We start from the raw sequence: 22,843 nt of genomic DNA on the forward strand, positions 1-22,843 counted from the left end.
GTGTTTATATATATATATATACATATACATATATATATATACACACACACACATGTATGTATGTAAATACGTATACACTGAATTTCTTCACAATTATGTCAGCATTATGCATAGCATAGTATATGCAATGGTTTCTGAAGAAAAATTTTGCTTTAAATTTTTTTTTTATATTTTTGTCACTGGTTAAGTATAATTACATATTTAGTGCAGAACTTTTACACAAGAAAAAGTGCTTACTGGGTGTTAGTCATTTCTGGCATTGTCAGGTTAGGCTACTAAACAGACATGCATGTCCAATGCTATACTTATGTTGCATTGGGTTGTACAACTTCGACATGCATAGATTGGTCCATCGGCACATCTTTGAACTGTATTAATGCTGTTGTTATTATTTATTATTATCATTATTGTTATTATTATTATATCCCTCCTGGGGTATTGGGTGCATATTATTGTGGCATTAAATGCTGTTCAGTAGCATGCAGCTGATACTTTAGGGTCTATATGATGCACCCCCACGGACCAGAGCCACATATCATTTTGTCTGTGATAGAGGCAATATCTATTCATAGAGAAATTATGCTAATTTATTATAATGCGACTGTCCCTCGGTTATGCTGAGCCCCCTACCCCACTCATAATACTGTCCTGTACTACTTCTCTGAATATTCATTTAATTTTTTCTCCGAACCCTGTGGTAGGAGGAGAAAGAATACTGCCACCAAGTGTTCCCACTTCAGTCGTAAAAGGCGACAAAAACAGGACGGGGATAAGACTAGGCATCCTTCTCCCTTTAGCCCCAAAGGGGACATTCCTAAAAAAATCAAAATCATGAAAGGGTCTGGGAGTTTTCCAACTAGAACCCTAAGGTTAGGTTTTTTAACCACTTCAGTATAACTCAAATTCTTGCACACAGCATTGGCTGCCATATGTAATTTCCATCATACTACTCGCATTATGAAATATAATACTTTTTTAGGAATGTCCCCCTGTGGGGCTACAGGTAGCATGATTCCTAGTCCTATGAGCAAAGACTATCCAAACTGAACCTACCAACTCTGGAACAAAGAAGAGAAAGAGATTTGCTGACTATCTACAGAATAATGAAAGGAATGGAAGTTTTAGACAGGAACGACCTGTTAGTGTGGGACAACGGTAAAATGAGAGGACACGGAAAAAAACTGAAAAGATGGTTATAGAAAAAACTTGAAGAGGAATAGTTTCCCACACTTAGTGATTAATACATGGAACAAATTAGACGACAAAACAGTATGTGCAAACACTATACAAGATTTTAAGATAAAACTTGATGAGGAGAGATACAAAGACGGGTCACCATGACCATAGCTCCCCTCCCGTATATTACAACTAGGTAAATATCCCCCATCCCATTTTTTGTTGCCTCATACGACTCAATTGGGAAAACTTGGTGGCAGCATTCTTTTCCCCCACCACAGGGTATGGGAAAAAAGGAAATGAATATTCAGAGAAATGGTACAGGACAGTAACAAGGGGTTGGGGGACAGTCGCAGTATAATAAAAAGTGTCATCATTTCTCTATGAGCAGAGTCTTCCTCTATCATAGACAAAATGATGTGTGGCTCTGGTCCATAGGGGCACCCCATATATACCCTAAAGTATCAACTGTATGCTATTTTGCCACAATAACATGCAGCCAATACCCCAGATGGTTGGATGGATGCTAAGAGGAGATTGTATGAAGGTGTGATTGTGCCAACAGCACTGTATGGAGCAGAAACATGGAACATAAGAAAGGAAGAGAGAAGGAGTTTGAATGTGTTTGAGATGAAATGCCTGAGAAGTATGATAGGGGTTACTAGGTTAGATAGAGTGAGAAATGAGGAGGTGAGGAGGAGAACAGGGGTGGAAAGGGAATTGGGAGATATGGCAGTATGTGAGATGCAGGGATGACTCATCATCTAGGAGGAGTCAAGAAAAGAGGAAGGGAGTGGAGTATGTGAGAATGAAATGGGTGGGAGTGGATTTATGCCTTTGACATTGGTATATGTGTGTGTTATTATTACTTGGGTAATAGTATTATTGCTATTGTTAAGCGTTATTTGAATTGAGGGGCCTTGTGTTCTAAGAAGATTGGGAAAACATTGTCAACGGTTATAAAAAGGAGACCTTAAAATTTTCAGTATGATGTGTGTTATATTTGTGTACACCCAATCTTCTAGGACAAAGACCTTTACATAAGGCACTGAATGGCCCTATTCTTTCCCTGAGAACTACTGCTTGACCTTTCCTTCTTCTTAACCCCAGGTGTTGTTGGCTCAGGGTGGACAAGTCCCCATGAACCCACAGCACCTGGCACAGCTGCAGCAATACTATCAAAGTTTGGGAGCACTTGAGGATGACGCCTATGTCATTGAAGCACCATCCTTCATTGTGCCCTATGTTATGGAGGGGAAGCCTAAGGTAAGTGGATTTTCATATTTCAATTCTGATTTCAGTTACAGAAAATGTGTATAAAGTTATATATGTGTGTATAGAGTGAGAGAGCAAGCATTCTTAGTTTTTTATTCAATTGTCTTTTAGTAAGTTGGCTTTATAATTACTGTAATGTCGCTTTCAGGTGTTATTTTTCAGTTTTTGTGTAAATTTAGTTTCATATACTCATAGACAGTATTATTAATTGTCACATATATGTATCCAATATACCAATGCAGTTCTAAACTTTGGCCTTTTGATTGTAGGAAACAATCAAAGATTTCTTGAAAAGAATAAACAAAGAGCATGAAGAATTTGAGAAGAAAAGAGAACAAGAGTTGTTAGAGAAGCAGAAGGAAGAGAAGGCAGCAGAAGAAGAGGCAAAGAAGGCTGAGGAGAAGGCAGTAGAAGAGAAGGAAGGTGAAAGTGGTGAAAAAGACAAGGATGTTGTTGAAAGAAAAGAACCTGGAAAAGAAGACAAAGAAAATGAAAAAGTAGATGATGCAAAAGAAAAGCTTCTGAAGGATAAGGAAGAGGATAAAGATAAGGAAACAGAAAAGACAAAGAAAGTTGATGCCAGCAGTGAAAAAGATGTTGACAATTCAAAGAAGGACGGAAAGGACTCGAGTAAGGATGAGGATGACAACAAAGAGAACAGAGAAAACAAGGATAAAGGGGCAGTTGTTGGTGAAGCAAAGAAAGAGGAGGAGAAGAAAGATGACTTGAGTCATCTTGGAAGGTATAGTTGCAACAGATTTGTTCAGATTTTCTTGCCATTGTGAACATTTACATACATATATATACATATACCAAGGCTTTTTCCCCTTTACAAGGGAGGTAGCCAAAAAGGAAAAGGCATAAAATCATTCTCACCCATTCCATCCCTGAATACACTCCACACCCCACCACCCTCCCTCTTATCTTAGCACCTCCTTGATGACGGGTCATCCCTGCACCTTGTCCACTGCCCTGGGTCAGAAGCAGTGTCGCAAGACACAGCACATCCACAGCAAGGCCACTTTATTAAATCAGCGACCCCCCCCTCTCCATCCCCCCATTCATAAAAGGAGAAGACGGGGAGAAATCCCTTCGGGCTGGGTCAAATTTTGCTCACACATACTACCTCTCCCCATCCCCCCGCCCATTCCACCTCATGCATCACAACATCATCCATATACAACCATTCTCCATTCACCCCTGTCTTCTGTCCTCTCCCGTCCTTCCTCAACAGACATTCCCCTCTTCCCCAAAGCTCCCTTCACCCTATCCATCCACCTCATCCTGGGATGTCCCCTCATGTTCACTCCCTCCACATCTGCCTTCCATACCTCTTTTACTAGTCTTTCTTCATTCATTCTTTCCATGTGTCCAAACCATCCTAATACTCTTTCATCAACCCTATCTCCCAACTCCCTTTCCACCCCCGTTCTCCTCCTCACCTCCTCATTTCTCACTCTATCTAGCCTAGTAACCCCCATCATACTTCTCAGACACCTCATCTCAAACACATTCAAACTCCTTCTCTCTTCCTCTCTTATGTTCCATGTTTCTGCCCCATACAGTGCTGTTGGCACAATCACTCCTTCATACAGTCTCCTCTTAGCGTCCATTCCCAAATGTCTATTCCTCATTACATTCTTCAATCCACCAAGGCATTTACTCGCTTCTCTCAATCTACATTCTACCTCCACCTTCACTCCACCTTTTCCTGCCACATTTGCACCCAAATATCTAAAACTATCCACTTCCTCCAGTCGCTCTCCCTTAATGCTCACTTCCAGTCTACTGCCACTTTCACCTCTTGTACATCTCATCACCTTACTTTTACCCACATTGATCTTTAGCTTTCTTCTATCACATACTCTCCCAAACTCTGTCACCAACTTCCTCAATCCCTCCTCCGATCCTGCCACAAGCGCAGTGTCGTCAGCAAACAACAGCTGGCTCAACTCCCTCTTTTCTCCATTTTCTTTAACGATCTCCAATCCCTGACCCACTACCCTTGCATTTACCTCTCACACCACCCCATCCATTTATAAGTTGAACAGCCAGGGCGACATAACGCATCCTTGATGAAGTCCCACCTTTACACATTGATTATAAAAGTGGAGGGAAGGTAGTGCTGGAGGTATGTTGAAGTGTGTGTGTAATGAGCAATTTGCATAAGATGTAGCAACCCTGCCTCCAAGGGACAGTGATGGGTGCTTGTGGTGGTCCTGCAAGGTGGACAGCAAAGAGAATTGTCTCTGTAGTGCTCATTTTTAAAACCAGTCAACCCTCTCAATTCCAGCTGGAGATTTAGACCTGAGGTGTTAGTACTCATTCTCTGGGTTGGGTCCAATATATCTCTTTTCATCTTCATCAGTATTTCCTCCACCTTTTCCTATATGGATAGCTAGCATCCAGCAACTACTAACCCCCCAACTTTCATCCAGTGATATAAAAACAGTCTTACATTAGTATAACACAGACAATTCAAAATTTCTTTCATTAGATATCTGTGAGAGGGCCCAAGTGATGTTGCCAGCCACTGTGGGATTCCAATCAGTGAAATTCAAGGCAACAACAGATATTGTTATTATACTCTACCCCCTTCCTCCCCATCCTCCCCCTGTTCCCCCCTGGCAACTGCTTTCCATCCACTACTTTCAGCTAATGGCATAGAAACAATCCCACCCAAATAAAACACCAAAAGGCATCTGAATTTTCTTTTTAAAGAGATTTGGGAGGGTTCATGAACTATTGTATGCCACTGTGGAAGTCAGTAAAATTTGAGGCAACAGTTGAATTATTATCGGGGTCAACTTTTCTTCCTATAGTAGTTTGTAACAGACATTAAATCTTTGACAGATGGGAGCCCTACTACCGCAGTGCACTTGGAAAATTCTTCTTGGAGTTGGGCCTAAATCAGGCAGAGGAGTTCTTACAATCAGATTTACTTCGGATGTCCAAACGTAAAATGGAGAAAATGAAATCTTCACCCTCCAAGGAAGATATGGTTAGTATCCATGTTTTTTTGAGAATCATGAGAATACAATTAAGAGAAACTAGCCAAATATTTTTGTGTCAATAGATTACAATATTCTTCTGAGGAAGGGTCATTTCAGTTGGGTTTACATATTGACATTATTGATTGGTGAAGTTTGAATTATTACTATATTCTTTGGTTAAACGAAAAGTCAAAATACTTGTGTAGCTAATGCTCTTGTATCATTTTTACCCAGATGGCAGTGAAAATCCTTGAGAAGCAGCTAGAAAAGACCCGAGCTAAGAATGCCCATCTTACGGTGCCTCTCAAAACGTGCAAGTTTTGCAGTTTCAAATCTGAAAGTGATCTGGTCATGGAGCGACATCTTGAATCCCCACACATGGTTAATTACACTTATAAGTGCAATTTCTGTGACTTTGAGACCAGAGGGCCCCAGGTAATTCTTTTCCACATGGAAGCCGAACACAATGTCAGGGGCAGACTGGAGCGTGCACCAGCCTTCTTCCAGTGTGCACTGTGCCCCTATGAAGATAACAACAAATCTAAGATGACCAGACATTCCCTGTCCTGTGCAAAGAAGTTCAAACCAGAGAGGAACTGTGAAATAACAGACTGGGAACCGCCAGCCAAGATTCCTAAGGTATGTTGATAAGGGGTGTCACAACTCACCAGTCCTATCTCATAGGCTCTACTTCCCTAGTCACTTCAGAACATACTTTTTCAAATCCCATTACTAAATGGTTCTACTGATCAAATATTTACTTTGTTTTGTGGATTATGATTGGCTTTGAACTTGTTTAGTTATTTTATGGCAGATAAAAATTGCCTTCTTCACAGCAGACTGTTCATCCTGATCCTCTGAAGGTTGATGTTCAGCTGTCTAGGAAGTTAGGAAAAGTCAGGACCAAGGTGAACATAAGGGGCCAGCCAATTCAAATTAGCAAGGAAGTAAAAGCCACTGTTGGGGAGGTACCTAGTGCTAGTCAGGTGAGCTTGGTGGGGCAGGAAGTTGGTACTCAAAGCTCATATAGGTCTGTAATATATCAGGTAAACAAACCTGGAGAATTAATAGGAACCAGTAATGATTCACAAAGGGTAAGTAAAACTAATGAAGAGCTATCATCATCAGCTGAAATGGAATCTATATGAATAGATCTTGTAGTTCTGCTTCATTTTATTGTGTATATATATATATATATATATATATATATATATATATATATATAGACATAATGCAAATTCATTATGTAAATTTGTATTTTGGGAAGTTTTATTTCAGAAACAGGATGAGGCATATAGTTAGTTAATAACGTATTTAGTCTTTTGTAAGATATCAGGAGATGGAATAGTTAGATTATTTATTTAGAATTGGTTCTAGTTCTCCTCTTCCACTTCCTCCTCTACCCCCTTCCCCTTCCCCCATATCCTCCATTACCTAATTTTCTTTGCATCTTCCCGGTACTTCCTTCTCTTCTCTTCTCACCTCTCTCTCTCTCTCTCCTTCTCTTCTCTTCTCACCTCTCTCTCTCTCTCTCTCTCTCTTTTTTTTTTTTTTTTTTTTTTTTTTTTTTCTTTCTTCTCTCTCTATCCTTTCTTCTTTCACCTTTGATTTACTTCCCCTCCCCAGACTACCCCATTGCATTCACTTTTTAATTCCCATTTTTCCTCCAATCATTTATTTTCTTGTTTAGAGCCAAAAGAGATTTCTCAATTATTGTCCTTTCATTACCTTTGTTGGAGTATTATTTATGTTTAACATGTTCACCTGGCAGGTCAGGTCGTTATTTTTCCTTTGGCAACAGTAATGAAAAAAAAATGTAGATTGGTGTAATTTAATAGAATGTGTAACCTTCAGATAGTGAGGGGTTTCCATATGAAATTGTGTGACAACAACCAGAAAAGATTGATAGAAATTATTGTTGTTTTGCTGCTGTCCATAGATTAAGTTAAAGATCAAACAAGGGGCATTGAGATTGTCACTGGTTTTATTTGCAGGGTTTAGGGTTAGTTTGCTGACTAAGAAGGTGTTGGATTAATAAAGAAATCCTGTATTGCAATTTGATTTTTGGTTTAAGTAATATATATAGTATGTACTGTATATTGGCTACCTTCCTTGTGAGGGGAAAAAAGCCATTGGTATATGTATGTATGTACTATATATTGACAAAGGTAACTAAAAAAGTTATTACATTGTACATTTCATTTATGATTGGATTCTTATTCTATAGTTTACAATCAAAATTTTGGTCATTTGTGTTATAACTGATAATAAGATTTTTAATGTGTTGAAGACCATACATTTCTGTGATGATGGGATTTGATTTGGTGTAGAGTAGAGCCGATGAGAGAAAGGTGTAAGAGCAAACATTCACGGTTTATCATTGAATGTTCACTGTAGGCAGTTAAAGAATCCTTTGCCCTCGCTTTTAGCATGCTCTTCCTTGGCCCATTACAACTGGAGTCTTCCCCTCCATTGATTGAAATTACTTTAAAGTCCTGAAAAATCTATATAAAGTGCCTACGGACTTAAAATTGTTAAAGTGGCTTGTCTGCTGCTATTTGTTAATATGTATTGAAGAATGGGGTTGCGCTGTAAAAATTTTGTAAATAATTTTACTCATCATTTGCACAACCCCAGACATTTGTAATTTTTAGTATTCCCAGATTAATACCCAGACCTTGAAGGCACAAATTTAGTTATGTAAGTATGTTTCTTCAGGTATGAAAAGGATAATAGATGTGTATTGTTGTAATGCAATAGGATTTGGTCTTCATTGTATCTTGAATCAAATTCAAATGTTTTGGGTTTAGTATTAAAGTATTATGTACTATATCACTGAAATTGATGGTGTTATCATTGTTTATAAATTTGCCACTAGGTAATGATAACTGCAGTTGTTCTTTTGAACTCAACAACAATGGGTATTTGTGCTGCGACTTGCACATAAATTTTTCATTTGTGTCCTGATAAGGTCAGTGTTGTTTACCATTGGCAGAGAGTAAATATACCTAATTATTTTTCCTCTTGATTAAAAGTTGGAGCGACAGTGAATGAAAAGGTATATATTATTATTAATTTTTGATTTAGAATGTTTCATTCTCTCTCAGTGACTTTAAATGAGAAACGGTTATGCTGGGAATTGAAACTATCCTGTTGCTTCTAATGAACATTGTCCCTCAGATTTTTAAAATGACTAATTGGGCATTTTGTTTATAATCATGGATCTTGCTCAAATTTGGTCACCCTTTCAGAATGATGGATTACTAAATAGATTTTGTTCAGGCCAATGCTGGACTGTTATATTCACCTAAGACATGGACTGCAGCCCCCTTTCCAGTAAAGTCACACCTTATCTGCATAAAAGACCAGCATTGTCCAGAAACAGAGTTATAGTGACAGTACCTTTTCAAAATGTTACAAAGCCTTTTGCCCAAGTAGTTTTTCCCTCCGTCAGGAGTAGAAGAGCCGTGAATGTTTACCCTTGCATGAGAATATTGCCTTTATTCTCCGGGGAGTGATTTGTGATTGCTACAATAAGGAATTGCAGTTGCCCACTCTACAGATACTGAGGGGACGACCCAACACTTTGGGGAAAGCCTTTGAACCTGTCAGGATGCCGAACCTGTTACCAAAGGGCATGGGCTTGAGCCAGAACATCCAGCAAGGAATGGCATCTCAATTGGCTGCCCAGGGACGTGGACGTGGTCGACCTGTAGGCTCTTATAAGACAACACAACCCATAGTTCAGCGACCTGGTATGTATCATGTGTTTATGCTGTTATATTTATGGTGATATATGACATGAGTAGAAATAGGAAACAGAGGAATCTTAGGCTGAGTTTATTCCTGATTAGTTTCACATTATGACTAGTATTTCCCATTCCTACTCACATCACCCAGTCACAATGTCTCAACAATGTAATAGATGCATGGTTATAGCAAAAAGCCTTCTCATTGCTCATTTCTGTTGCACCTACCATACTCCTTAACCACTTCAGTACGACAAATTTTCGTGCACAGCGTCGGCTGCCAAATGAAATTTGCATCACACTACTTTTATTATAAGATATAAAGTCACTGCTGTATTACTCATTCTGTTTTATTCTGAGTAATAATAAACTCGGAAAATGTGATCAAACCAGTTCACAGAATCCAGGGGTAACTCGTGTACAAGTACAAAAAATATATATATATAATCAAATCACCGACACCAGTATCTTCGTGTACCCACTTGTGCCTTATGACGCCTGCATAGGTGTCATCGTACTGAAGTGGTTAAACACTTCACCACAAACATGTTTAGGTTGTTACTTTCTTCCTCCTTCAAATTCCACATTACTACATGCTGTTACAGGTACAGTCACTCCCCCATACAATCTTCTCTCAGAATTCATCCCCAGATACCTATGTCTTGTAACACCCCCCACCACCACCACCTCCACCATTTATTTGCTTTCATTAACTATAATTTACCTTGAAGTCTACTCCTCCATTCCCTCCCACATGTGACCTCAAATACTTAAAGCTCCCCACTTCCTCAAATCCATTACCTTATAAACTCCAATGAACTTTTTCATGAACTTTTTCATGAACTTGCAAACTTTATAATTGTGGCTATTATTGTTGCTTGTTTTGTCCTTCTAGGTCAAAGTTCAATCATGTACCAAACTCGTACACAAAGCAACGTTATTCAGCAAGTATCTGGAACAGCTGCAGGCACTCAACAGTTTACCCTTGGCAACCAGCTCTTCCATGTAAGTACTTGGAAATTTTGTATTTCTTTGTAATACTATGACCATTATTTTAGGCAAGAATGGTATAGTAACCAACCTCTTCAGCATAGTGGTACACTTTGTAGATTTTCTTTGTAACTGGTCCTATGTTTTATTGGGCTAGGTGATATACCCAGGCTTGAAGAATTGGTTTAGAAGCTAGAAGGAAATCTATAAAGTGGGTTACTATATTAAAAGCTGACCATTAATTTAGGCAATCATGCTTATAGAGGTCAAAGAAGGAGTCCAGTAGGGTGTGTGCGTGTGTGTGCATGTATAAATGTATACATATATGCATATATGTACGTTTCCTTCCTTCAAAATGTATGATTTTGACCACCTTTGAGTGACTTCCTTAATTAAATAATTTTGTTTCACTGGCAGCTATTCATTCCTTTCTATAATGGTACAATGTCCATTGTAGACTCCCAATAAAGTTAGACATAATCACAGTTTCAGGCTTAGACATGAAGTATGGCCATATCACCATTAAGGTAATGGTGTATTTTTATATATATTTTTTGCATCAAGATCAGGCAGTTTTGTTGAACTTGGGGCAGAAGAGGAATTTGTTTGAGGCCACTTCATCCCTCTTATATGAATAGAATTGTCAGATGTGAACCCAATCAAATCTTAAAAGTGTGCCATCATGTTGAAGAGGTTAAGAACAAAAAATAGGAAGACCTTTTCTTGCTATGGTGCTCTGATTTTCCTTGTTGCCTTTCTTCTCAATATAGTCAGTTCCTTACTGAAACCCATTGAGGTATCGCAGGCTAAATATTTGAAATATTTCAGTTAATGGCTGATCTTTTTGGATTCTCATCTTTTGTCCTTTCAAACGCATTCATAGCTGAGGATCATTTCCCCTTCAGCTTTGCATTTTATTTATTATTTATTTATTTATTTTTTGTGAGGATGCAAACAAACTTCGAGATGCTGTATATATTTAATGGCATCTCAGTAGCTTCTAAATGCACACATACTCAGCCAAATGTATGTGTATGTACATTTCTTGACTAGTTGAAATAACACGAGCACTTAGACTAATAGTATCATATATATTGTAGAATTTTATTTCTTTAGATAAGTTATGTTTACACTAGATAAGAATTCTATGCACATTTCACAGTCCAGCCTTTACATGCTTTATCCATAGTGCTTAGACCTAGTTAACAAGACAGCTGTTATTAAGAAGCTAGGTTTTGTCTAAATCATGGTTTAGTTGTGACCCGTATTGACCAGACCATAGTGTAGATAGGTTAGCAGTATGTGTCTGTGTGTGTCATTGTTTGAATGGGGACTGTTTACTGGTTTTAGTGACTAGCCGTTCTTCCTTGTTCATTAACATAAATTTAGTGGTACCAGTGATCAAACTGACATCAAATGATTTTATTCTCCAAAGGGCTAGATCTCTGACAAAAGAAATCTTGCCCATTGTCTATAAAATCACTTAACAGTATGCTGAACATCCTTGAATTGTAATGCTATGTTGAAGAGGATCAATATTATATGCTGTAAAAGTCATGCTAAGTTTAAAGTTGTAATAGGAAAGAGGAATGATCTGTGAGTCACTTAAGCCAGTTAACCATGTCCCAAGCTTTGAATGAGGTGTTAGTGGAAGAGAGCCTTGCCTATGCATACCCATTCCATTACAAAGTATTGTCCACAGACTGGCGCCCAGAAAAAGACTGCTGCACAAATTTCATCACCAAAGAAAAAAGACTACCGCTATCAGGTAACCACAGGCAACTATGCAATGCTGATCATTTGGGCATGGGAAGGGGGGATGGAGGACTCTCAAGGGAGGGCTATTGTTTTTTAGTATTTTTTGCATTTTCTTTATAGTTATTCTGAGTTTCCGTATCTGATTTTCTTGGCAAGTTTACTAGGTATGCATTATATCCAGTGAATACTGAACTAAGATTATCTTTGATTTGTTTGTTAACATGCTTACGTAGTAAAGTTGCTTCGAAAGTCAGTTTCAGACTCTTAGAATTTGTTTTATATAGAAAGACTCATATTCAATCCAACATTAGGACACCGGATTGTTTCAAGTGGAACTTTGATTTTTGCCTCAGTTTGTCAGGTGCTTACTTGTTAATGCCCATACTTGTATGCAGGTAGAATATTTTCCTTTTCCTTTTATGTATCCCCATGTAGGTCACTGCTTGGTGTCAAGAGATGAATTTGTGCTTTACTGTAATAAGTCACTTGTATACATTTTTCTTGTGCACATTCATGTAAAGATGTTGAGAAAATATTTAGTTAGACATCTCTTAATAGCCATCACACTTAGTACACTCACATATGTACTGAAATATTCCTCATATAATCATTGCCATCTTCCTTCTTTTCTTCCTTCTTCCTTCTCTTTTCTCCCTCTTCCTTTTCTTCCTTCCTCATCCTCTTCCTCCTTCCTCATCCTCTTCCTCCTTCTTTGTCCTCCTCCATCTTCCTGCTTCCATCTTTCTCCACCTATCTCCCTCAATCTATCCTCCTCCTTCCTTTTCTCTCCTTCCTTCTCTCTCCTTTCACCCTTCATATTCATTGTCATTATCTTTTTCTTCTTTTTCTTCTTCATCCCCTTCCCCTACTCCCAAGGAAACCTCATAGGCCACTCAATGATTTCTATTCCATCCAAAAGGAGTTCATATATACATAACCAAAAAAGGGTAGGGAGGTTTTAGGAAGTGTGGTGTGTGTTTTATGCTGGAGCAAATGGGTGAAAATGCATAGATTGGATGAATGTACTTTCTGTAACTTTGATGGACTTTGTAGAGATGTCTGTAGTGGATGGAAGATTGATGAAGTCTGTTTTGGATGTGTGTGGATTGGGATGAGAATTGCTGCTTATAGTGAAGAACACGTAAAGGTTATGTATGGGGCTATGTAAAGGAATGGTAATGGTTTAAGATAAGCTGAGGTATGGGTGTGTGAGAGCCACATGAATATTCATTGTTTTAAGAGAATGAAAAAAGTTAAGAGTGAATATTAGAGTACACTTGTTACTCAAGATGATGGTGAGGAGCCTTGAAATTTTGACTGAAAAAAAGAGTAATTGGGAGACATGCTATGCTTGGATGATTGGGAATGGATGTGGCAGCAGACTAAGATGAAGGAAGGTGCTAAAGCCAAGAAAGAGGAACCTTGAAAATTTGAATGAAAGAAAATATGTTAAGGTGTAGAAACTAAGTGTTTGAAAGTGTGTTTGTGGGTCTGTGTGTGCATGCACAATACATGTATGGGCATCAGCAGACATTTACATTTTTGTAGTCTTTCCATGCACATCCTTTAGTAAGTGTACTTATATTTTTTGTCAATTACACTAATACAAAGTTCCACTTGAGAAATAGGTGGTTATCTCATGAGAGAATGTCTCATAACCATACATATTGTCCTCCATTTTATTATCTTTATTAGTAGTATATCCTAAGTAAAGCAATATATGTTTTGCCTCTTGTTTTGTATGTAGTAAATTAGTAAACCCATGGGCCTGCTTTTTTATTTTTTATTTATTTATTTTTTGTTTTTGTTTTTTTGTCTGATCTTTTTAAACACCTTTAGAGCAGTGCACTTTTTCATCTCCCCAATTTTTTCCTTCCCTGGTTGATTATGTGTCCACCAAGAATGTGGTGTGGATGCAGGGAGCATTGCCTGTTGCCATCATATCTAAATATTCTTGGTGACCCTTTTTCCTTTGTGGTCAAATTTCTGCTGTGGTCTTAGTGTCACTAGACTCTTGTTTTGACTGTACAGTTACGTAGACCATCTTGGGGAACTTTGCATCCTTTGGTATGATTGAGTACATCAGTATGTATAAGTGTCTTGAGCTCTTTTCTCCTTATTATGGAATTGTGCCAATTAATTGACAACTGCATCTTTTAATTATGTAGTTTGTTGACCTTATGTACTTCCTGGAATGCTTCGACCTTATTATTGAAGTAGTCATCACCCATCACTATGGTAATACTAACCCACCCTTACTTTGGAAGGTCTTTTATTGGAATATATTGGTCTGTTACACATTTATGTGTGTAGTGCATGAAGTAGAGGAACAGTTTAGATTTCTGTCTCTTGAGTACCACTGGATCCACATCTTGACATCAGACCTCTGTATATGTAGTTTATTATATCTCAACAATTTATATACAAAGATACTTGGCTTATGAAGTACAGAAAAGAATGATCTTGAGTACAAACATAAGAACAGTTGAAAGGGTTGATATTTTGTGAGAGAACTTTCCTTTTGCACATTTCTTACATGAATGCATTTCCCTACTCTTATGATCCTTGATGATGTGCTAGCCTGCCGGCTACTAATACAGTTAGTTGGTAATGGATAAGGCATGCTTTAGTTTGCCATGGCTCCATTAACTGTGGCCGCCACTGCCCTGCAGCTGGTTAACGGCCACTTGGTTCCGATGTCGGCCAGTAGTGGTGGCGGTGCATCTACCACAGTCAGCAGTGTGTCTCTGTCTTCACAGTCTACCAACCGGGTTCCTCGTCTTCTACCCTCCACATCTACATCTGTTAGTCTCATTCCTGGCCTGGCTGCCTCCTCTTCAATTACCATACAGGTGAGTGAAGGCACCTCTAGTGCTGCTCATCTTTTACTGAAGTATATGATCAATTCTTAATTGTGTAGGACATGATATATATGGAACTAAATTATTCCCTGGGTCACATTACTTTTTTGTGGGTCCTTGCTCAATGAGTTTCACTTATGAGAGAATACAGTGGAGTGTTGTGAAGGAGTGGTACAGTAACATAGTAGTGGGCTTCTGGTTAAGCTATTTTATTCAGAGGTTGCATTGTTTCCCTATGATGATTTAACATAACTTACAGCATATATTTATTAAATAAGTCATTAAATTGGTTTTTATATAAAGTAGGATGGTTTTCATAGAGATGTGTGGCTTGGGATTAATGATGCTAAAGGAAAGTTCTAGTCAAAGTAAGATGTTATGCAAGTTGCAGATTTTGGTCTTAGTATGTGAAGAATAGATTATGAAAAGCTAAGTTGTACCAATGACAGGTACCAGCTTGTGGTGGTCATGCAAGATGGACAGTGGAGCTGCCCATTTTCAAAACCTGTCAAACCCCCTCAACTCCATTAGGAGGTGCAGCCCTGAAGGACTGGCATTAATTACCTGTACGGGACCCAAGATCTCTCTGTTATCAATGTCAAACTTATTTCTTACACCCTTTCACACATAGAGATCTAATAGTTGGTGACTGATCCCCTCTTCCAACTCTCATATGAAGACATAGAAACTGTCTCATTCTAATACAACATTGAAAATGGTCCTATGTTTCTTCCCAGAGAGATCTGTGGGAGGACCCAAGGACAGTTGCCAGGTGCTTAAGGGCTGTGGGTTTCTAGTCAGTGAAACTTGAGGCTACAATAATTACCTTTAATATATTTATCTTTTAATGCCACTTTTAAATAGCAAGGCGAGCATTCCATTATTATAGGAAGAAAGAAGAGATTGTTTGTGCTTAAGCTTTTCTGCAATGACCTTAATGTTAACATTTTTTTTATTGATATAACACACATTGTATTATAAGAAAGGTGTTAACTGTTACTGCGTGTGCTCTTTGCATGAGGACTGCTTAGTAATCCCCACCATTTGTGGAGAAGCACCAGTGTTTGGAGGGTGGGGGGAATTACAGTTAGTTTTTTATCAGTAAGACATGAATCCAATGATTATCATTTAATATAATTTCCCATTCTTAACAAGATAAAAAGTCATTGTCATTTGTATAGAGAAGACAGGTGAGGCATTACATGTGTTAATGCTGTACTTGGACTTGGCCTTGTCATGATTACAGAATACCACAGTTACATATATGTGATATCAAAATTCAGTTCATCAATGCATTTGATGAGTTACTGTGATGTAATTATTGGAATGTGCTATTTTTTCATCTTTCTGTATCCAAGAAGTTGAATTTATATGCAGGTCTATGATTCTTAATACTTTATTGTATTTATATTATGAATAATGGTACTTGTATGTTGTTGACCCCATTGAACACTGCATTTCTTCTTCATTGTCATGAGAGTAAAAACTTTTTTCTTTTTCTCTGTTTGCTCAGCCCCACGTTGTATTGCAGAGTGTGCAGAGTAAGGGGGGAAGCACCAAATCCCCTCAGCAGCCCAGTATCTCTATCACACCTCTCCCACGCAACAACCAGTCATCCTCTGCCACCACCAAATCCTCCTCGTCGTCCTCTTCAAACACCAATGCTGCCAGTAGGGACGGCAGTGGGAAGCCGTCCTTTGTCATCTGTGAAATCTGCGATGGTTACATTAAGGTGAGACTGGAAACCATTTGTAGTTGACAGAAGTTTTAGAATGTAGGGGGGAGTGATGTATAATCAGCTGCTGAATTTTTCTCCTTATATAACTTGCAAAGAATGGATTACTGACACAGTGTATACTCTATACATGGGTTCAAAGTAGATTTTGGCAAAATTCAGTAAAAAAAAAAGTAAAAACTGAAAACTAGTATAACAGATTGTATCATAAGAATAAACTTGTCTCATAATATGAAAGAAGGTTATCATATTTGCTGATAGATAAATTTGGTAATACTACAACTATATCTGTGGTTTCAGAATGGAAAGTATGAATTGTAGTTGTGGTAGTGAGGCACAGGAGAATGAACTTGTGCATGCATCATACATATATACATGTATGTGTAAATACATACTTGTATGCATACACACACCAAAAGCCCCATTCCACCTTATTAGGGTGATGACTGAGTCACATCAAACACTCACCATTTCCTGCTACATGTGATGCTAAGTAATTGAAGCTCTCCATTTCCTCTAGCCCCTGCTCCTCTAAACTCATCCCCAGCTCACTGTCACCCTCACCTCTTGTACATCTCACCACCTTATACCAGAATTGACTTTAGGTTTTCTCTTCTTACATACATCCCAGACTATGTTACCAATTGTTTCATTCTCTCCTTTAACTTGATTAAAAGTGCACTATCATTTGCAAAAACAACTAGTTCACCTTTCATTTCCTGCCATTTACAAACACCCAATCCCCTGCCCAGCACCCTCACATGTAACACCTCCACACACTGACCCACCCATATATATGGCTGCTGAACCACCATATTAACAGTACACAACTGTGGCACAGCCCATCTTTACAAATCATTCATTTTTTCCATTCCCAGTGCTCACACAGGCTGAACTACTCATAAAAAATTGTAACTACCCTCAACAATCATCTCCATGTCAAATCTAAATTATAAGATTAAATTATACAGTTGAATAATGTAATTAAGTATTGAGTGTACTTTAGTTATAGGTGCTCTGCCCTGGCTACCTCTCTTAATGAAGAAAAGGTCATTTAGTATGCATGTACAGGTGTAAAAGTGTCAGCACAAGTAAAAATGATAAGGATAGAAATGAGCCTAGCAACCCCTACCATATTTCTCAAACATTTCATCTCAAACACATTTAAACTTCTTCTCGTATGTTCCATGTTTCTGCCCCATACAATGCTATCAGCACAATCACCCCTTTATACAATCTCCTCTTAACACCCATTCCCAAATGTCTATTTCTCATTACGCATTCATCCCTGTCATTTTTTTTAGTGCCACTGCAACTACATTTCCCTCCCTATCCTCCTTCACATTAAGCTACTCCCTAAAATACTCAGCCCATCTTCCTCTTACTGCCATCTCTTCCATTACCATCTCTGCATCTGCATCTTTTACCTTTTCTTCACTATTTGATTCGCCTCATCCTCCTCCTCTTAATTTCCTTCCAACATCTTTTTGTTACTTTCAAATTTTTCTTTCATACTCTTCCACCATTTCGCATCTGCTCTCCTTTTTGCCTCTTGTTATCTTATGCTTTACTTCTTTTTTCTTTGTATCTCTCACATGATTCTCCCATCCTATTTTTCAACCAATCTATGAATGCTCGTTTCTTCTCTTTTACAACCTTCTTTGCTTCATCATCTCACCACCTATTTACCCTTCCTTCTATGTCTAACCATCCTTGTATCACACACCATCTTTGTATACCTTGTGACTCTTTCCTTGAGACATCCCCATTCCTCCCCCACACCTAATCCTAATTCAACTCTATCCCTCACTTCCACTCTTCTCTTAGCTTCTTGTACTTCTCCTTTTCTTTCTCATTTAAGCAGTTTACCTAGCACCTCCCTACCTTCCGTCCTTTTCCTCTTTCTCCATCTATCCTCCACTCTCAATTTACCTTCCAACAAATATTATGAGGTGAGGAGAAGAGCAGGGGTGACAACTCTCCTACAGCTAGTACTACTACAAGCTGGTAACATAGAAGTAGTTCCATAGGAATACAACACAGATAGTAGTCCAGTGTTTCTACTAAGATTTTTTGAGAGGGCCTGAGGACTTGTCAGCCACTGTGGGACTGTAGGTTTCTAGTCTGTGAAAATTGAGGCAACAATAATTATTGTCTCCCTTCTATCAGATGATGATCTGACATTCCACTACCCTCTCACCTTAACACATTCATATCCAGAACTCTTCCAGTCATCCCCTTGGGACACCATTACATAATACATTAATCCATGACTACCTTCCCACCAACCACTCTGGCCCATGTGCAGGTGCATACATCTTTCTTCTTACTTTATTTCCTTAGATGAATTAAATTGCTTGTGGCAGCCAGAAGAATCATTTAAGAAAGTAATCATCCTGGATCTGCCAGTAGTCCTGTAGCTGTTACACAGATTTATTTCTTTCAGTTGATGTCATGTTTTTATATTCTCTTTGCAGGATTTAGAACAGTTGCGCAACCACATGAACCTGATCCACAAGGTGAAGATCCACCCAAAGATGATATACAATCGGCCGCCTCTCAATTGTCAGAAATGCCAGCACAGGTTCTTCACAGATCAGGTGAGTCTTATATTTCTTGTAGCTTGTAAGGAATTGACTTTAGTTATTATTTTGAGAGGTAATAGAGCGAAAGGTGATAATTTTACCAAGGGCTAGAGAAGATGAAAAGTAGACATTTTCCATGGTGGTGATTAAGGTGTGGACAAAGTTTACATTTCAGCTTATCATCATTATCCCCCAAGTGCCAAGATAGGAGGGATGGTTGAACAAGTTTTGTGTGTGATGTTTGCACATGCTTTGGCATGGCCTCCCTCTTGCAAAAGGAAGAGGTCGTGTGTGTGCGTGTGTGGTCTTGGATCACGTGCTGGACTCGTGATCGACAGCTATTTCCCTCCCAGAATGCATGAGTGTGTGCGTTTGTTTTAACACTTTTCGCATTTAGGAAACCATCCATATCCAAGACCATATCAACATGGAATAAGATAGCCACGCAGAATAGAAAATCAAAATGCTCTAAATGCTACCACCACCACAGAAGACAAAACACCTCATCCTGTACTGCCCCACACTAATAATCCCTTGAAAATGACAATATTTCTTTCTTGAGTGACATAGGCTCACCTGGTGGTGGTTGACAGTTACATGGGTCTCCTCCAAGAGACGTGGGGCAACAGATTGATTGATTGGGATGGATGAAGGGTGGGTGTATGATTTGGCCAGGCCAACCTCTATGTAAGAGGGAAAGGGCCATATTGATATACATATGTATGAAAACATTTGTTGCCTCAAGTTTCACTAAATGGAAAACCTGGAGCTCCACAGCAGTTAGTAGTGGTTCTCCCCCCCACAGATCTCTTGGAAGAAACTGTGGACAGTTGTTTGTGCAGTATTGGTGTGGGAGTTCTGTGTCATTGGCTGAAAATAGTAGGAGGGGAGTTGTCACCATATGTCAGCTATCCACATGTGAAAAGGTGTAAGAAATACAATTGAAATTGATAGAAATATTGATCCCAGTCTGGAGACAAGTGTCTAACCCACAGGGCAGCACCTCTTGATGAAGGTGAGGAGGGTTGATGGGTTTTGCAAATGGACAGCATTGCTGACCATCATGCAGAACTATTACATGCAGGTGCCCATCATTGTTACTGCTGTACATATGTATACCAACAACTTTTTCCCCCATACAAGGGAGGTAGCCAAAGTCTAAGGCGTAAATCCACTCCCACCTATTTCATCCCCACATACTGCACTCCCAATCACCACCCCTCCCTCCCTCTTTTCTTGGCTCCTGGATGACGTTTCATCCCTGCATCTCACCCACTGCCCAGGGTCAGAAGCAATGCAGGAAGACAAAGCACATCCACAGCTAGGCCACTTCATTTAATTGCAGAAAAAGAGAGGACAGGGAAAAATCCCATCGGGCTGCATCAAAATATTATTCACACATACTCCCTCACCCCCAACATCCCCCACCCACTCCTTTCCATGCATAATAGAAAGGTATTGTATGACAGTAATTTTTTTACTTTTTGCATTTGGAATTTTCATTCATTCGTTCATTCTCTGACCTAGGGTCTGGAACGACATTTGCTGGGCACACACGGACTTGTGACATCATCCATGCAAGAAGCCGCCAACAAAGGGAAGGATGCAGGCCGATGTCCCATCTGTGGAAAGGTAAGGGAGTCTTGAGCTGGTTTTGCAGCCTAGAGATAATTGGGAAATATGTGTATATCTTATGAAACTATTTTTATTCATTCTTCTAGTTAATGTTATTGTTTTTGGATACCAAAGCATATATGGTTAATTCTTGAGGAGAGAGAGAGAGAGAGAAGCAGTAGGTGCTTAAGTTTGGAGGTGTGTGTTAGAAGAAAAAGTTGAGAATAAATGTTAAGAGAAGTAAAGAGATACATCGTGATGGTAGTGGTGGGTTAGATGTGAGTTTGAAGGGCAGAGAGACTAGAGTAAATGAAGAGTTTTAAGTTTTTGGGGTCACATATGGTAGTGAATGGAGGGGTGGATGTGGAGGCAAGTAAATATCTTCAGGGGAATGAAAAATGGTATTGAGAAATGGGTATCTGGGGATGAATATTGGGAAGGAGTTGCATGGAGTGATTGTATCCACAGCACTGTGTGGAGTAAAGGCTTGGAATTTAAGGGAAGCCGAAAAGAAGAGCCTGAGCAGGTTTTAGATGAAGTGATTTAGGAAGTATGGTTGGTGTTTCAAGAAAGGACTGAGTGAGAAATGTGTATGTGAAGCAAAGAACATGGAATGGAGGGAGACCTGTCAGAATGAGTAGATTGGAAAATGCAAAGGTGGTTTGGGCACATGGACGGAGGTAGTGAAGGATCAGCACATGGAATGTAGAAAACAGAGAAGTGGATGGAATGAACTTACAAGGAGGACCAAGAGAGAGTGGATGGATGGATTGGAGTGAGGAGTGGATGCAAGAGGATTTTCTATCAAGCAAGGGAGTGCAGAAGAGTGAATGGAAAGGGATTGTTAATGGATGAAGGAATGATGTGGCCTGAAGGGATTTTCTTTTCTGCCTCAATTTTTTTGAGTAAATGAGGAGGAGCGGGTGGGGGAGTAAACTAGTCGAGGCTGTTGGGTCCTGTCATGGAGGTGGTGTGTCTCATTGCATTACCTTTGACCCAGGCAGTGTGGTGGATACAGGGATGACCTTTCATCCATGAGTTGCCAAGATGGGAGGGCAATAAGTTGATTCTGTTTTGTTTGGGATAGTGGAGTGTGTGTGTGTGTGTGCTTTGAAATAACCACATTTATATATATACCATATATGTATACCAAAAGACCCCTCTTGTAAGGAGGGTGGCTTGACAAGGCATGCACTCACTCGTCATCCATCCCACACCTATCTACCACCCACTTATTATCCCTTTTATCTTAGCTCCTTGTGAGTAAAGGGTCATCTCTGTTCCTTGCCCACTGCTCGAGTCAGAAGCAGTGCAACAGGCACCAACAGCTGAGGCTGGTTAACCCCCATTGCATCATTACATAGTGACCCTCCCATTTCATAGAAGCCTAAAATCTTATTTCATGCCTAATCTGATCCATCCCATTTATTAAAAGGTGTTCCAGTGGAAATTGCTAAACCATGTAAGCCGTGACCACAAGATGACCCTCAAGCCAGCGCATCTGTCTTACAAATGCACCGTGTGTACAGCCACCTTCAACATGTATCGCCTGTTTGAGAACCACGTCTACTCAGCCCATTCAGTTGTCAACAAGAATAAAGGTGACAGTAACTCCTCTTCGTCTAAAAGATCAGGTAGGGCCTGGGTTGGTTGATTTTTAGACCCAGTCTAAAGCATTGGGTGATGGGTTGGGTGCAGGTTGTAACTGTTTAAGGTATTTTAAGACAAGCATGAATGTTTTGTATATGCAAGACACCTAGCTCAACACTTCATATTATTCATTTGATCTTTTTGCTGCAAAGGGGGGTTCCTTCATCTGAATAAAGTCACCTGCTAGCAGGTAGAATAAACTACTAGTCATGAAATGCAGCAAAAGGGTTATGTTCAAAGGTCCCTGTAAGCCACTTTTGTGCTTGATGTGACGATAAGGGTGTTACAAGATATTGTAAGATGTCATTTAAATCCATGGAGAAAACATGTCACCAAAATATCCATATAAGATAATTAAGAAATACATACATGTCAAAAGTACCTTTCTTGTATTGAGGGGCAACAAAGTACCAGATGACTACAGGGAGCCTATTGAACAATCTTGATTAAGTTTCAC

The 22,843-nt window shown here is 39.2% G+C and overlaps 1 protein-coding gene across 36 annotated transcripts in view; it reads left to right on the forward strand.

The window, feature by feature from the left end:
- MEP-1 (zinc finger protein MEP-1) overlaps positions 1-22,843 on the forward strand; it is an 89,226-nt gene that overhangs the window by 56,712 nt on the left and 9,671 nt on the right. For 20 of the 36 annotated variants that reach the window (XM_076210367.1, XM_076210370.1, XM_076210353.1 and 17 more), the window contains 12 exons: positions 2,287-2,442; positions 2,721-3,193; positions 5,305-5,452; positions 5,679-6,083; positions 8,992-9,199; positions 10,089-10,198; positions 11,886-11,951; positions 14,614-14,793; positions 16,316-16,534; positions 19,015-19,137; positions 20,650-20,754; positions 22,172-22,370. In XM_076210367.1, the coding sequence (XP_076066482.1) occupies positions 2,287-2,442; positions 2,721-3,193; positions 5,305-5,452; positions 5,679-6,083; positions 8,992-9,199; positions 10,089-10,198; positions 11,886-11,951; positions 14,614-14,793; positions 16,316-16,534; positions 19,015-19,137; positions 20,650-20,754; positions 22,172-22,370 (2,392 nt within the window). The remainder of the gene's footprint in view (positions 1-2,286; positions 2,443-2,720; positions 3,194-5,304; positions 5,453-5,678; positions 6,084-8,991; positions 9,200-10,088; positions 10,199-11,885; positions 11,952-14,613; positions 14,794-16,315; positions 16,535-19,014; positions 19,138-20,649; positions 20,755-22,171; positions 22,371-22,843) is intronic. The other 16 variants (XM_076210375.1, XM_076210381.1, XM_076210351.1 and 13 more) reach the window with 13 other exon arrangements.

The sequence above is a fragment of the Oratosquilla oratoria genome, chromosome 27, assembly GCF_046742065.1.
Source record: "Oratosquilla oratoria isolate Oo_2021 chromosome 27, ASM4674206v1, whole genome shotgun sequence".
Lineage (NCBI taxonomy): Eukaryota > Metazoa > Arthropoda > Malacostraca > Stomatopoda > Squillidae > Oratosquilla > Oratosquilla oratoria.